The following is a 17,567-nucleotide window of genomic DNA, read 5'->3' on the forward strand; positions in this document are numbered from 1 at the left end:
ATTTCCTTCTCACCTCATTGTAAGTATTCTCAAAGCCCAAAATGAGCCACTCTCTCCCTTCTATGCTTTTACTTCTGTTCATTAGAGTGAGGCTCAGAAAGCGTGGTTCTGTGAGTCTGTTGCTAGCTTAATGAATAAGGAACTACAGGCAGAATCCTCTAGAGCAAAAGCCATTACAAAGAAGGACTGGGTGAAACAAAGCTGTCAATGCTTGGTCGATTTGATAAGATTGTCCTATACAACTAACAGTGTGGCCCAAATGCCTTTCCTGGTTCCTGACCCTTTCAGAGGCAGTCTCTATAATGAAGACTCAAGTGCAAGCTATTTGCATCTAAAGTAGAAAGACAAGGAAGAGAGGAGCTTTACTCATAACGTGGGAGGGGAGGGAGTCCTGACATCATATACAATTTATCTTTCAAATAATTTGTCTTTGGAACATCCCGAGTATGTAAGCAAAACTGAGCCAATCATACAATCAAAGAATAAAGGAAGGCGTGAAGGTCTGAATATGAACCACTCTCATGAGTGGTTCAAAAAACACCACTTCTTGATGATGCAACATGGAGAAATGAGTGCTTATTTTCTTTAATTTTCAGCTAAATGTAGGACACTGTTACTGTGCAGCCTAACACATAGAAGATGCTTTGTGCAATGGATTCAACTTTACAAGATCCCATTGTATCAGAACTCTGAGTTTCAGACCTGCATTTCCAACTGCAGCTTGTCGTGTCCACCTCAGACTCATTGTGCTTGAGATTGATATCCCTCCATCCCCTTCTTAGAGGAAGTGGTGGGATGTAGTGGGGAAAACAAGTTTGCTTTACCATAAGAGTGACCTGGGTTTCTATACCAGCTCTGCCATTTATTGGTGGAGTGACTTTGGCTCTACTGAAACTTCAGTTTAGTAATTATAAAAGTGGGGATATTAACACAAAAAACCTCCACAGAGTGGACATGTACCAGGACATATGTCAAGCAATTCAAGTGGCTTATCACGTTTCCTCCCTGCAGCAGCCTTATGAGGTAGATATTGTTATGACTCACCCCATTTTACACAGGAAGGACCAGGAGTAGTCTTCCTATGGAACCTACCTTCTTAATCTATCATGCTTGAACTATTACACATTTTTGGATTCAGCAACTTGTATTAGCACAAATGATCTGATCACATTGCTTATTTTTTAAGAAACCAATGATGCTTCCCTGTAACTACCAAATAAATATATTCTGCATCACTTCCAGACTATTTTCCCTCATCTGTCATGCAGAAATGTTTCCAAATACGTATGCTATTTGGCTATATTTCCCACTACCCCTCCTTATTACTTCCATTTTCCAAGGCTCATTTACTCCTCCACATTCATTGGGAATGGTAACACTTGGATTATCATTTTTCCTAACCCTTAGCACTTCTATTATCCTAGAAGACTTCTTTACTTACAGAAAGCGCTCATAAAACATCCTGACCCCCAGCAACCTCCAATTGATGCCGGCCCTGACGTCAGTTCCCCTACATTAAACCAAGCATATATGGGGTTAAAACCAAAGCACTCTTTCCCTGCTTGCTCCCTGGCTTCCTGGCTCCAGAATCCACTATCTGCCATGGAGACAAATAGCCAAGGACAGCTACCTGGATTCCTCATCATCTCCTCCTCCTCCCTGCAAGCAGCATCCCAAGGCCAAACACAGGCTGGTGGGAAAGCTCTGAGCAGCAAGGCCACTGACTCCCCCACCCTCTCTACAAGCAGTCACATTCCTCACAAACCTTTAAAACCCCTCACCTCCTCTCTTTCAGGGAGATGGGATGAAACAAGACAAATTTGAGGGCTCACTCTTATCTCCAAGCTGATGTCATCTGAAATAAAAACTCTTTCCTTGCCATAAGCCTGGCGTTCCAGTTTTTATTTGGCTCCTCTTGTGTGGTGGGTAAAGAACCTATGTTTGTAGATGGGAACAATCTAGCGAGCCAGCCAGGAGGCTCTTGCCCATGGCTCCACGGTCTCAGGCCAAGTGGGATTTCCTGGGAAGCAGTCCAGCAGCTGCCTAGGTGATATTTCCTAGGGACTGGCCCCAGTACTTGCCTTCTGGCCCAGCACCAATGAACCTAGGCACATTTTCTTATGGCAAGGAAACAGGCTCTAGATTTGTATTTGTCCTTTGTTCTGGTGAGTTGATGGACTCCATCTGAAATAGGGTAAGTCACTTCGGGGACACCCATGAACTTCCTTCCCCTCCTCTGGGGTCCCTTCCATTCATGGAGGGGCCATCTGTGCACGGATTTGGAATGGGAACAGTTTTAGGACTTTCTACTCTCAATCTTGGAACTGCTTCACTGGTGTCTGGCTTTCTTATGTCTGGATCTGTGTGTCTGTCTGTCTCTGTGTATCAGAATAGGAAAACATGCTGTCCCAAATTGGAGCCCATTGGGGCTGATTCTGGTTAGATGGTCTAATTATAGTCATAAGCCAATGTCTAAAGAGGGATGATTTTCTTTTGTAACACTGCATGGCCACAATATTCTTTAATCTCTGGAGAAAAAATGGCCAAACAATGGATCTTTACGTTGGAAAATTTTTAGAGAGCTCTCATCATAAATAACTGTTTTATTGGTACCTATGAAAAGACCAAATTAAAAGGAAAATACAGTGACTAGTCTTAAAAACTAAATCAAACTTGGGGTCTCAGTTTCTTCTTGTGGTCTTACGCATGCTAATGAAAACATTAAGTTAACAAAAGAATAAAAGAAAGCTGAGAAAAAAATAAAGGAACTATTTTCAAGGTGGAAATTTTTAAAAGAGATTTTAAAAATAATAAGGTTGGGCCAGCCCAGTGGTGTAGCGGTTAAGTTTGAACATTCCGCTTCGGCTGCCCAAGGTTTGCTGGTTCAGATCCTGGGTGCAGACACGGCACCACTCAGCAAGCCATGCTGTGGCAGGCATCCCACATATAAAGTAGAGGAAGGTGGGCACAGATATTAGCTCAGGGCCAGTCTTCCTCAGCGAAAAGTGGAGGATTGGTAGCAGATGTTAGGTCAGGGCTAAACTTCCTCAAAAAAAAATAATAATAATAAAACAAAGAGAACTGATCGGTGGTTGCCAGGGGAAAGGGGGGTGGGGGGAGGACACTAGGGGTGAAGTGGTGCACCTACAACATGACTAATAATGATGTACAACTGTAATTTCACAAGGATGTTAACTTTCATAACCTTAATAAAAAATAATAATAATAAAGTTAAGGTAAATAAGACAAATACCAAAGGGGAAAAAAAAACAAAGAGAAATCAGAAAGGGCAGAATCACAGAACTCATCCCAACAGGATGGAAATCCTTAACTAATTATTAAAAAAAGGGAAATGCAATCAGTAGAACAGACAAATAAAGTTAAAATGAAAGCTTTTACTAAAACACTGCCTAAGGTTGGATGGACTAGAAAGATCCCCGATTGGCCCCCCCAACATTAAAGGACATCAAACAGGCCTGTTCTATTCACTCCAGTTTAAAAAATTTAAAAGGTCAGGACCCAAAAATCACACTGAGAAACCTGACCAACAATTGTTTGGGGCAAGAGTTAGGCTGCTAAAGTTGGTAAGACTAAATAGATTAAAGTGTTTAAGCTGATATTATATGAAGAGGTTATGTCAACTTTGCCGAATATTTTTGGGAGGATAAATGTTATGTCTAGCTGGGAATGCTTTCCTTACATAATATTATAATACCAAAACTTGTTAATGGAATTCTAATATAAGTTATAATTAAAAGTATAAAAGTTGGAAAAATTAAGATAAAGGTTTGTAAAAATTGGCATATTTAAATGGGCTTTATGTAAAATAATTGTATCTCTTTTGCCTGATTGTATTATAGATTATGTTGTGAGGATAAACATTCTGTTTCACTGGGGAACGTCTCCCCTGCCTGATATTGTAAGAGCATATAAATCCACCCTTCAGGCTATGTTAATTAAACATGTTAAGGGAGATCTCACTTTAAAATGGCCCAAATGAGGCAACTTCAGTTTACCCAAACTGATGTATGCAATTTGGGAAAAGTCAACTACGACAACGGGAAGCCTGTTTTAATCTTTTGAGGCTTCTATATGAAATCAGAAATACTTTATGGCCTCCAAAAAAAAATTAAACATGCCAGCAGCCAAAGCCAAAGCTGCTGCTTCTCTCTCCTCTCGCTGAGATTCGACACTTCAACTCCCTACAAATTCCTGATCTAAAATTAAACAAGAGAAAATAAGTAAACTTTTGAGACAATTTGGAATCGTAACGGCCATTCTGGGGAACCTCTGTTGCAGATGAATCCACCTTAAGTGTCACCATTAAAAAGAGAGGATTCATAATGGAATGCAGTCTTTGACTAATGTGCAAAAGTTTCTAAAAGACAAATTTATTTAACATGATATAAAATGATCTTTGGTAAGTAAAAGCCTCTTTAATTTTTCTGGTTTGATTTAAAGTAGGCATGTCCTCAGAGTTCTCAGCATCGGATATGATGCAAACATACAGCTTGGGTTTAGTGGTCAAAGGAGCTCATGTTATCTCTGTTACAAAATTTGTCAACAAGAGTAATAACTTGGAATAATAGCTGATTTTGTTTAATGTCTCATGAGGTTTTCATAGACAATCTAAATATAATTGATGAGATCAGGTAAACTGAATAAATGTAAAAAAATAAATGTTTTTGGAGAAACTTTTAACAATAATTATGTGTCACAATGTATGTACTTAAAACAACTTAAGATGATGCTTAACTGCTTTAATGTCACATGAAGTTTTTAAGAGTAACTGAAACATGATTGCTAAAACTAGTAAGAATTTTTAAGTACAATAATTATGTTTTATGGTCTATATACTTAAAAAACATCTTCCAAATCTTTTTGGAAACAAACTTTATAGCTTTACTAAGTTAAGTTAAATAATAACATTTTATTGGGTATCTAGGTCATTTACACATAGGATAAAATATTAAAAGTTGATTACTAAACATAGATTTGTCTGCCTTTGGTTTCTTGTCTCAAAGAAACTGAAAGGAATTTAGATTTATTGATAAACATGTTTTATGTATGCTGAGAAACTTTCTATGAAAAAACACATATTTCTAAAAGGTCTGTATACAAGAAAAGTAAAATATGTTTTCAGTAAAAAAGGTAGAAAAAATGAAAATATTTTTGTTTGTTGAGTTAAAAAAGATAAATTTGTCTAAAGTACTGGGACAAATTCTGAATGTAAAAAGTAAGTGCCAAAGGGTTTATGAAAGTAAAACCCTAAAGAGTTGTATGTATGGTCAAGTTGGCTGAGATGAAAAAAGATTAATTAGGTAAATAAATTTATATGTCAAAAGTAAACTGGTAAAAAATTAAAACTTGGTCTTCTCTTTCTTCAAAAAGATAATTCTCTTGGGCTTTCAGTCTACTCTTGGTAAAAAGATTATAGAAGGTTTTATTCTTTGAGTAGTCTAACAGAAGGATAAGGATTTTATGTTTTATTAAAATAAATTTACTCTATTGTTTTTGTCAGGTCCTTAATCATAGATGCTAAGGTTTTTCTTACAGCTGTTTAATTGTCTACATTTGCCTAAAATTCTTTAATTGTCACCATGGTTAAAGGGATAATTAAACATTGCTTCACGGGGACCTATAATATTATATGGGTAAATATTATTAATATAAATGTTTTTAAAATTGTATAACGTTACTAAAATTCTGATCTGACCTAATTGTCAGCCACGATTCTGGTTATTATCTCAAGGTATTATATGTCACAAGAATGGTCAAGTGTCTTTGTCAATTGCCATTTTAAAGTCTTTTGTTATTTACGGACAGTTGTTTGATGTTTTTGCAAATATGTTTCATATTCAGAGAAATTCATGGAAAGGACTCTGACACTCGCTCTAAAATGCAGGCTTCTGATAAAATTTCAGATTATAAAACTGAGCTGGATAAAAAATTACAAAACTCTAATAGAAAAACTGATGGCCTCATGAAACTGCCATCAAAAGATCAAGAGTTGGTTACATAAAACTAAATGAACTGATAGAGATGATTATAATTTTATGACTTCTTGTTTAAAATATTGCTGATTTTTTTAATGTTTTGTGTTTTGTTTTCTCAGATTTAAGGAAATCTTTTCCTCTTTTCTCTTATGCTAACTATGACATAATTTGATAAAATTATGTATTTGTAAACAAAATTAAAACATTTATCTTTTTCTCCCTATCTGATCCCTCCAGAATTTGAAAACTCCTGATGAGTAAGTATTCTTATTTTAATGGCTATATAATTGTTTACATAAGTTCAATAAGAATCTGTTCTTCTTATAACAGGACACAATTGGCAACACTGGTTATATTACCAAGGCTTTGACTGGAATGTCATGTTTGAGAAAAACATAAAGACTCAGATATGATAAGACAGCTTTTCAGGAGCAAAGGTTAACTTTCTGAAATAAAGCCACTTGAAAATATTGGCCTGGTACCTTGCTTATGGGTTCCCAGGAACCTGGTAAGGTTGAGTAAAGAATGTCACTCCCTCTGGCAGGTACAAGGAACCTCAATATTTTGAGGACCTTGTGAAGAGAGGAATCCACCCAAATCTATAGGTATTGCAGACAGAATCTGATGACAAGTTCTTGGTCTGGCTTTCCTGGCCTTGAGAGGCCTTTAAAGTTCAACCTAAGGTTCCTTATAAAAGGTTCCAGCAAAGCAGATATAAAAGAGTCTATATAATCAATTACTATTCTTGCTACACTTATGTAAATAATTGGGCCAAATTTATTAAAACTAGACATTTTACAAACCCAGTTAGTCTTAATTTAGCTGTGCTTGGTAAAATTGAGGATGATTTTAAAGAAAAAACTATGTTTCAAAAACTATAATACACATTTATAAATTTTGGATTTTGGTTCTGTCAATTGTCTTAGAGGTTTTTGTTTTGTATCTATAAACTACACTAGATCCTGAATTCTTCTAGTCTCCTGAAATATATGGCTACAAACCTCCAAACTAATGTTCCTGGGTTTTTTTTCCATCGTTTTAATTTGGAATCATTGAACACTGAACCTACCCTTTTGTCCTGAAGCTTTGCAAGCTAATTTGGAGGACTTGATATGAACTTAAAAAAAAAAAAAAGATTCATGTCTGCTGATGTCATCTGAAATAAAAAACCCCTTCCTTGTCATAAGCCTGGCATTCCAGTTTTTATTTGGCCCCTCTTGTATGGCAGATAAAGAACCTATATTTGTAGCTGCTAACACAATCAGGCACCATGTACCATCAATGCTAACTTTTGAACAAATAGTATATCCATATCCTTCTTTAAAACTTTATTTCGTGGAAAAAGTAGTAGCTTGAAGTCGGGCAGACATGCATTTGCCTACTAAGTGTGTCGTCTTGGGCAAGTCATTTTTATTTTTTAAGCTTCACTTTCTGGATGAGTTCAATAGGGATAATAATACCTATATTGAACAGCATTTTTGAACATTAGAGACTCTTTACATAAAGTGTGTGGCACATAAGAGGTGCTCAATACCTAGTAGTTGTTATTAATATTATTATTAGAGTACTATAGCTCATACAACTAGGCACCTCACTGTCATCCTTGACTTCCCTCAATCTACCTTCCACACTGCTCCTAGTGAGCTATCTAAAATGCAAATCTGTTTGCATCATTCCCCTGCAATAAACTATTCAATAGATCCACATCACTTTTATGCCAACATAGCTCATAAGCACCCCTCTCCACCCCAGGCTACTACCCTGCACTTTACTCTGTGGTCCAGTCACACTAAACTTTTAGTTTCTTTAATGTATCATCACTACCTCCCCACCTCCTTCCCCTGGCCTTCATACCTGCAGTACTCATTCTCTGGAACATTTCCACCCTAACTTTTACTCTAATTTACTTCCACACATCTTTTAAGTCTCAGCTGAAAAGTGATTTCCTCTGGAGCTCATTATGGGTATTCCCCATAGACTCATTTCATTGTCCCTGCTAGATGCTCCCATAGCACTCTGTACTTCCCCAATCATAGCACTTCTTCTACCTTATAGTAATGGTTTGTTTAATTGTTTCTCCACTAGAAGGAAAGTTACGTGAAGGCAGAGACAACATCTACTTTTGCTCATCACTTTATGTCTAGTGCCCAGAATACTGTTTGGGTTTCATTAAGCCTTCCAGAAATATTTTTGGAAGAATAAACAAATGAAAACTCTAACAAAAGACATGAATTTTCTGATACATGATGTCAATTCATGAACACCTGCCTTTGTGCATGCTATTTCCTGTCCCTCATCTGTTTGATAGGTATCTATACTTCCTTCAAGATTCAAGATACAGGATAAACACTGCCTCCTTTTTATAACTTTCCTTGACGCTTCCACATGATTTTGGATGCTCCTTACCCTGTAATTCCATCACATTTTGCACCTGCATTTAAGGGATTTTATATTATTGTGCAGCTATCTGTGCACATGTCTGCCCTAACCAATAGACTGTTAGATCATTAAGAGCATGAACTGTGTCTTATTTATCCCTGTAGCTCAGCACATATCCCAAAGCCTTAAAAATAGTCAGCACTCATAAATGTGTTGAATGTTTTAAGTCAATGGGATAAGATCTAGTTAAATTCAATGAGTACTTGTTGCTCCTATTCAAATAATCAATGGAACCTTTTTACTGTATTATATATTATGCAACATTCATATATAATAGGTATAAAGAACAATACAATGAACATATTTACCCATATCTTCATTAATAAGTAAGATGTCATTAATAGAAATGAAGTTCCCTATGTACCCAGGTCTGAAAAAAATGGAAAATACTTCATAAACATGTGTTATCATCTTGAGCTAGGCTTTGTTCATCTCTTTTGTATTGTTCCAATTTTAGTATGTGTGCTTTTGAAGCAAGCAGCAGGTAATGAACTTTGGCCTGCATTTTTACGGTTCTCCTAAGGTCCCAAGATGAGGCAAGGCAAGCCTTCGTTCTAAACTGCCCTAGTTACGTAGTCATACAACCCTTTCTCAGATTTTTCTAAGAAGCTGTCCCTCTGTAGTTTTTCCATGGAATCCAGATAAGATTTCTGAGGCTCAAAATAATAATAGGAATACTGTAGAAAAGCACTTCCTGAAAAAATCTAAGTGTTGTTTAGACCTTATCCAATTTGCACTTTTCATGTGTCTGCAAGATAGGCAGCAGTTACATTATTATCAGAATGAGAAAGCAGAAAATTTGTGACTTGAAAAAGGACACTAGAAGAATAAATTGTGGGGCTATAAATAGAGCCAAGCTCTTACTTTTAGTTTTGAATCTGGCTCTCTCTTCAGACCCACCTTCCTGGGTCCAAGGTGAAGCATCTACTGTGTAGGGGAATGAATGGCTTCATCATGCTTCTGAACTTCTGTACCTCCTCTATTCTGTACTTCAGAATAGGCACAAGGGCATTCCGCACAGACTGCTATCCTATCAAACTCCACTTTCTTGTCCAATTCAGACTAGAATGAAGGACCCAGTGGTCATCTTTTTCCCATTCATCCAACTCTATTTTCAGGTAACTAATCCTTTGGTCTGCTTCATCTTCTGCCCTCCTCAGTCTGCATCCTTTCTTCTTCATATTTCAGCATTCCCATCCTCTCCTCTCCTTTCTTCTCTCTTTTCTACCCCTCCTCCAAAACTCAACCTATCATCTGTCCTTTTTTCCTTTTATTATTCTGTTTCTCTGCTATCCTGTTCTCCTCATTCATTCTCTATTCTTTCTCCTTGACTATTCTCAATCTCTATGTTCATTTCCTTTCCTGCCCATCATTCTCTCTTCCCTCTAGCTTCTATTGCATTTTCTTACTTCCTTTTACCCATCCACATCTCATCATCATTTCATCCCTCCAAACACCTCATTCCATACATCCTCTCTTCTGTGTATATCTACTCCATTTCATTCTTTCCACAATTGCATACATTCCCATCTTCTCTTTTATGCACTTTATTACAAGTATCTCTCTTCTATCTATCCTTCCACTTATGCTGCATTCTCACCAAACTCTCTTTCATACATTATAACCATTCATACTTCTACTCTGTTCTATCCTCCCCACCTCCTTTTCAACATTTTTGTCTTATCTCATACCCTTTCATGCAGTGTGAGAAGAGGCTTCCCTCTTCCTTTACAAGTTAAACTTTCACTGTAGTGTTGATACCATCCCCTTATGGTTTTCTCTGGGAACTTGATGTCAGCAACACCCTATTTCTACTGTATCTTCAATCTTTGTCTTTCTACTAGCCCCTGTCTGCCATCTCACAAATATGTGTCAGTCTCTCCATTCAAAAAAAAAGAAACTATTTCTTTTATCCCTGAACATATCTATTATATACTCATCCCTTTCATTTTTAAATAAGCTCCCAGAAAGTATTTTCTGTGTTTACTATCTCCACTACATCTATACAAACTCGTAAAAGCTCCCCATTGCACTAACTAACCACTCCACTGAAACAGCGTATGTGAAGAACATCAAGGTCTTCCATGTTACCAAACATAATACACACTTTTAATTCTCTATATTATTTCATCTCTCTGTAATAGTCAACAATGTTGTAAAAATGTATAAATAATAGTAAACAGCACAAACTTGTACCCAGACTGCCAGAGTACGAATGCTGGCTCAACCATGTACAACCTGGGTGATCTTTGAAAATTTTCTTACCCACCCTGTCTCTGTGTCCTCATCTGTAAATTGAGAATAATAGTACCTATTTCATAGAGTTGTTATTTAGATTACAAAAGTAGAATGATTAGAACAGTGCCTGGCACACTTTATGTACTATATTGATGTTAACTATTGTACTTAGTATGCTAGTATCAGTGTTGTTATTATTGATCACTCTCATCTTTTTGAAACCCTTTACTCCTCTGATATATCAGTCAAAATGGGTTATATTAATATGCAGTAACAAACAATTCTAAAATCTCAGTGTCCTAAAACAACAAAGATTTACTTATCACTCACATTATTTGTCTATCTCAGGTTGTGGGGAGGGGTGCTCTCTTCTATGTCATCTTCAATAAGGGAGACAGAATGATAGAGCCAACACCACCTGGCATGATTCTACTCACTGTGGCCAGGGGAGATGAACATGAAAAATCATGTCCTGGCTCTTAAAAGTTTCCCCTCCTCCCTCAGAAATGACACATGTTATTTCTACTCACATTTGGTTAGCCAAAGCAAGTGATTTGTCCACACCTAACTTCAATGCTGCATGGAAGTGTAATACTACCACATACCCTGAAGGAGGTGAACTAGAAATATTGGAAGTAGCCGTATGGACTACCACACTTGGCTTTCAAGATACTGCACACTAATTGTTCTATTAACACCTTCTTTAATTTTCCTTCTTGGTCTCCTACATAGGTTCTTTTTTCTCCCCTCCTGCCTTAAAGATAGTTAATGCTACATGATTGGATCCTTGGCATGATTTTCTTCTTAGTGTATATAGCTTCCTGAAGTGATCACATCCATTCACATGGCACACGGTTGTCCCAATATACTGACAATACTGAATTTTACGTCTCTAGCTCGTATCTCTCTCCTGATCTTAAGATTTCTATATCCAACTGCTATTAGACTTCTATCCCTGGATACAATCTCCTTAAGCTTAATTTTGTCCAAAATTAAACTTGCAGATTTATCCTATCTAAATTTCTCTTAATTCTCATATAATATACCCCAGTTTGTAGCACCATTGTTCTCCCATGTTACTTGGGTACCTACTACTTTGACTCCTCCTCGCTATCATTCTTCTGACATTGACTGTTTTTACTGTCTATTTCCTCAGCGTACGTCCCCTTCTCCATCTTAATTCACTGCTCTGAATCAGAACTGCACTACTCCTCACCTAGACTATTTAAGCTGTCTCCTAACCACTTTCCCTAATTACAGTCTTGTTCCCCTCAAATGCATTCTTTACACAGTTACTAGAGTGCCACGTATAAAATAAGAAACTGATCACTCATTCTCTTGCTTATAATACACCATTCTGTTTCCTGCAACTGCTCACTTGGTTTCCTCTGCCTAGAATCTCTTTCTTCTTTTCCCACCACTTTCCACCTACAATTTTCTTGACTTCATTTTACTTACCTAATAATACAAAAACAAATGCTAATACTAATAATTAGGGGCTTAGGTATTGCCTCATCCAGGGACTTTTTGCTCAACCTGACCAAAAAGAACGGGTTAGATGACCCTTTTCTATCATCTCATAATTACACATATCTTTACTATTTCAGTTAATGTGTTTTGTGATTATCTATTAGTCTTTTTCCTCTATTATATTGTGATTGTCTTAAGGACAGAGACTATGCCTTGTTAATGTTTGCATACCTAGAACCTAGTCCAGGGCCATGTATGTAGCAGGAAGTCAAAACATGTTTGGTGAATGAATAAATGAATCAATGGATCAAACTACTAATCTTTCTCTCATCCATAATTCCTCCTCCTCGACTGTCCCTTCCCCTACTTCTCCGTGTCTTCTTTTTCTTTCTTCCCATCTGCTGTATCCTTTTCTCCAATTTTTCCTCTTTCTTTTAGGATATCCCAATATTTAGCCTTTTTATTTTACTTCATCTTCTCCTTTATCTTCTCAACTTTTCTACCCTTTCTCTCTCTCATTTTCTCTCTTTCCTCTACCCCACTCTCCCTAATCTCTCTCTCTCTCTCTCTCTCTCACACACACACACACACACACAATTTTCCCATTTATTAACTATTCACTGTTACTTAAAATTCACACTTATTAATGTGGGAGGGAGCTTCAGGAAGTGACAACTAACAGCAGAGGAATTAGCAAAAGCATAAAACAAGAACCAAGAAAGTCTTTCAGTGTTGGGGTTAAGAATCTTAGTGAACTGGAAATGCTTTCAAAGCCATTTTTTAAAGCAAAATTCAATACCTACAACTCTAGTCATAATAAAGAGTGATGAAAAACATAAAATTGTGATTTTTTTTTATGCTTTGGGATTAGAAAAGTATGAAATATATTATATGCATACATATATTGCTTAAAAGATATAGTCTTAAGTTGTTTAGAAACTTTGAGTATGCATACACTTATATATCATGAACATATATCTTTGTGTGTCTGAGAATGTTCATATAGCCAACTCTCTATTTATATGTGTACCTAGAATAGAATTTTAAATGATTAGCCTAAAACATGCTGCTTTCAACTCCAGTCCTACCCCTGGTATACTTTAGAAGTGGGGGGGTGGTACCACTCTCTGACCTCATCGTGTAGAGGAGGGTTCCATTGTCCACCAGCCTGAGTAGCTTGTTAGGTGTGGTCATGTTATGGGCCACCGATTTCTTGCCATTGTGGAAGAAGGTGTCAGGGGTCCAGATCTTACTAGCCAGGAGATTGTTCAGTGGAAGGATCTTCATGGGTCCATCAAATTTCAGTCTTTCATCATGCCATGTCTGTCGAAAAAATACATCAATGGTGTACTCCTAGGGACAAAAAGAGAGAGAAGAATGTTTTAATAGAGTTATGGTGAGGACCCACAGTGCCCTTAGCAAATATTAATTACCTTGCAATATTTCCTCTGATGCAGAGAAGCAGCAATCTATTAACAGTAATTACTGGTGAATACAGCAAATGATTATGATTGAAAAATAATGCCATCGTGATCAATAAGTACAGAGATGATATGTCTGACAAGATTTTACTTAGGAAGGTCACTGCCAACACTGCCCTGCACATCATACAAGCTGACCACAAGACTTTGCCTTATGAAAAGTCAAGTGCTCCTTTCTCTATGCAGTGACATCTCTAGTAAGAACAAACTCCTTACTTGTCCCTTCTACTAAATGATCCCATATGAACATCAAAGGTGAATACAAAATCACCATGAAACCAAAACCTTAAATTTTAAAGCACACTCCATTTGAGCCTCAAAATAACAATATATCTGAGTTAATATTTTATTACCTTTAATAAACAAGCAACTCTTATAGATAAATAAGATAAAAACAAACATAAATAGAAAAATGGGTAAATGACATGAACAGAAAATTCATGCAATAGATAAAAGCTGCTAATAAACATGAAGAAAATTTTCAAAATGGTTGTTAATCTAACACAAATTAAAATGACAAAATGTTCAAGGTTTTGGTAACAGCAGACTAAGTCTCTTGGATATACCTTCCTGTGGCTATTAATTAGAAAATTTGAACAAAAAATAGAATTATTTGAAAGCAATAGAGAATGACTAAAAGCAGACAAAAACTTGAGGAGAGTTTACCCTTGATAGATGGCAGCAGCAAAAGCTTAAAATTGTGAGTTTGTGGCTTTTCTTTCTTAAAGGTGCTCCCCCAAACCTAAAATTCCCATGACAGTTATCACACCTTTACTGGCTCAAGGTGTCAGATAATCTGGAAATTTAGGAGTGGGAGCCCTGGAAGCAAGAGAGTCACAGAAGGGATAGGACTCCCAATCTGTCAATACTCTCTGTCCCAAATTCTGGCTGACCACTACACTATACACACATGAGGAAGACCTTGGGGATCAGTTGAAAAAATGGAAGCAGAAACAATAGAGGAGTCTTCCGCTAAATGACAGATGACAGAACTGTGCTGGGTGATGTTTGTGAGTATGGCAGAAATCAGAAAACTTATTGGCTTAATATCTGAGAGGGTAGAGCTCACGGCTGGCCAAAGGGCTGAAACTTCAGGGTGAGGCCCTGGAAGCAAGAGAATCACTGAGAGAGTGAGTCTCAAAATCTGAGTACAAACTCTGCCCAAATCCTTGACTGACCACTAAACTACATAAGGCATATGGGACACCTCTAGGTAGCCAGGAGAAATAAAGAAGCAGTCAGATGCATCTGAAAATCCCTTAATAGCTTCCAATCACATCTGGAATAAATCCCAATATCCTTCCCTTACGTAGAAAGCACTTCATAAACTGTCCCTTGCCTTCCTCTCTGAGCTCTTCTCCAACCACTCTTCCCTCTACAAACTAGCCAGTCTAACTTTTCTCTTCCTCCACTGCACCAAGCACACTGCTACCTAAGATTAGGAAATTATATAATTTATTGTCTAAACTGGAACACTTTTGAGAGTAAGGGGAGGCTTTATCAATAATTATATCAGAACAACAGGTGTAAACCAGAACTGTGCCAGGTGACAGGCTGGAACTAGACTCCCACAGAAAACCAGGATCCTGAGGGACTCCAACCTCCACAAAAGGGGGAATTAGATAAAATGAACTGGACAAAATCAATCCACAACATGAGAATTCAGAAAGGAAACCTGTTTATCCAAGCAAGGATTCTGAATAGAGAGGTGTTTAGGGGAAGCATTCCTACTGATTTAGGTACGTCAAGCCTAATCTTATATGGGATTGATATTTAAATGTACACTATCTACCCAGTTTGAGGCTTACAAACTGAGAAATTAACATAAAAATTGGTCTTAGGATACGAATACATCTAGATTGACTTGCAAAAGCAAACACAAAAACACTGGGGGGACAAGACCACAAATAAATGCTTGCTGAAAATAAGCTTACAACCACCACAACAAGGCACCTAAGGAAATGCTCAGGAGCAAGAGTCAGCTGATAAAACATATAACTGAATTAGATCCTCTCCCAGAACTTCATAGAACAGAATAATCAAATAGATATTATAAAGGAACATCATTAAAATGATAAAGACATCAAAGGAGAGATTGAGAACATGAGAAAAGATCCAAATATTATGGGGTGGGAGTGAGAAAAAACAGATTTCAAAAAGATCTATTTGAAGTAGACCTTCTGTAAAAGAAAAATAGTCATTGAACATAAAAAATCAATGGAGATGGTATATAGAAAATTAGGTATCATTGAAGTGAGACTAGTGAACTGGAAAATACATATGAATAAAAATTGCTCAGTGTACATTTCAGACAGATAAATGATTAATAAAACATAAAAGAGAGGTGTAGTACCATGGAGGATAAAAGGGAAAGGTTCAGCATAATCTAATAAAATTCACAAGTTACAAAAGAGAGAGGAAATGGAAGAGAAACAGTATTTAAAGTACTAATGGATGAAAGAGTCTCGGAGTTATTGAAATATATGCTTCCATATCTTCAAGAATAATAATGAGTTGCAAGCTCAATATAATAAAATAGATCCAAGCCAACACATAGAGGATTTGAAGAATACCAAAGAGGATATCTTAAAAACAACAAAATAGAAAAGACATATTACCTACAAAGAAATAATTTCATAGCAGACTTCTTGAAACAACAATAGAAATCAAAGAATTCTATAGCTAATCAGATAGAATGAGGTCAAAATAAAGACAATTTTAGACAAAATAAGTTTTTCTCATGCCTGGGTCACTCATAGCATTCAGGCCTTATTCAAAAGTCTCCATATCACAGAAGTATTCACCATCTTATCATAAATAGTAATCCCCCTTCCCCTTACCATGCATTATTTTTCTTCATGCATTATTTTGTCAGATAGCACTGACAAAAATGTATTTTTACTTGCTTACTATTTTATTCCACTAGCCTGGGGGCTCCATGAGAGCAGAGACTTTGTTCTCTTCACTGCTAATTCTCTAGTACCTAAAACCTTACCTGGCATATAGTAGGTCCTCTATAAATATTTTTGAATAAATAAATGATTGAATGAATCCTTAGGAAAAGAACTACTAAAATAAGTTCTTCATGTAGTTGAAAATGAAACCAGCAGGAAGATGCAAGAAGGAATGGCGAGCACAAGTGTTGACATATTTATGGGTAAACTAAACTAATAGTGGCTCTCCACAAACAATAATAAGGGCTAGAAAAACAAGGCAAAACAAACAACTACACTCAATGGAAGGAGGTAGTAGGAACATGTGGGTGAATGCACTACTGCATTATTTGGGCAGAGTGGAGATATTAGACTTTAGGTCAAGTATGTATGTTAACATTTAAGGTAACCACTAAAGAATATACAAGAAATAGAATACAAAACTTAAAAAAAAAGTAGAGAAAAACAAATGGTGGGAATATAGAAAATGCTTCAATCCTATGGAAGGCAAGAAAAAATAGAGCATAGAAAACATGGGGAAAATAATATATAAAATAAGATAGTAGAAACAAAATATAATCTAAGGATAAATAACAATGTAGCTATATGCTATGTATATACAAGAGTCACACCTAAAGACACATAAAAACACAGGTCAAAAGTAAAGTAATTGAAATATATGAAAAGGTAAATCCTAACCAAAATAAAGTGGTAGAACTATAAAATAAAGATGGAATGGACTGTAAGATGAACATTTTTCTTTGGGGATTAAATATCATTATACTATAAAATCAATTATCTCAAGTGGAAAAAAACAGTTCTAAATATTTATGCATGGATAACAAGGACTCAAAATATATAAGGTAAAACTGGAATTAAAGTAAAAAGTGACAAACCCATCGACTCAATAAATGAAAGACCAATCAGGCCAAAAATTTGTATGATTAAAATGTGTGAACAGAGTGACATCAACAACATGGCATTGTGAGCTGTTCCCTTTGTCTCTCCCC

At 36.5% G+C, this 17,567-nt stretch overlaps 1 protein-coding gene across 2 annotated transcripts in view; it reads right to left on the minus strand.

Annotated features, from left to right (window-relative positions):
- Positions 1–17,567, minus strand: part of GABRA3 (gamma-aminobutyric acid type A receptor subunit alpha3) — a 208,790-nt gene that overhangs the window by 55,589 nt on the left and 135,634 nt on the right. For both annotated transcript variants that reach the window (XM_070502259.1, XM_070502258.1), the window contains exon 5: positions 13,276–13,496. In XM_070502259.1, the coding sequence (XP_070358360.1) occupies positions 13,276–13,496 (221 nt within the window). The remainder of the gene's footprint in view (positions 1–13,275; positions 13,497–17,567) is intronic.

The sequence above is a fragment of the Equus asinus genome, chromosome X, assembly GCF_041296235.1.
Source record: "Equus asinus isolate D_3611 breed Donkey chromosome X, EquAss-T2T_v2, whole genome shotgun sequence".
NCBI classification, from domain to species: Eukaryota; Metazoa; Chordata; class Mammalia; order Perissodactyla; family Equidae; genus Equus; species Equus asinus.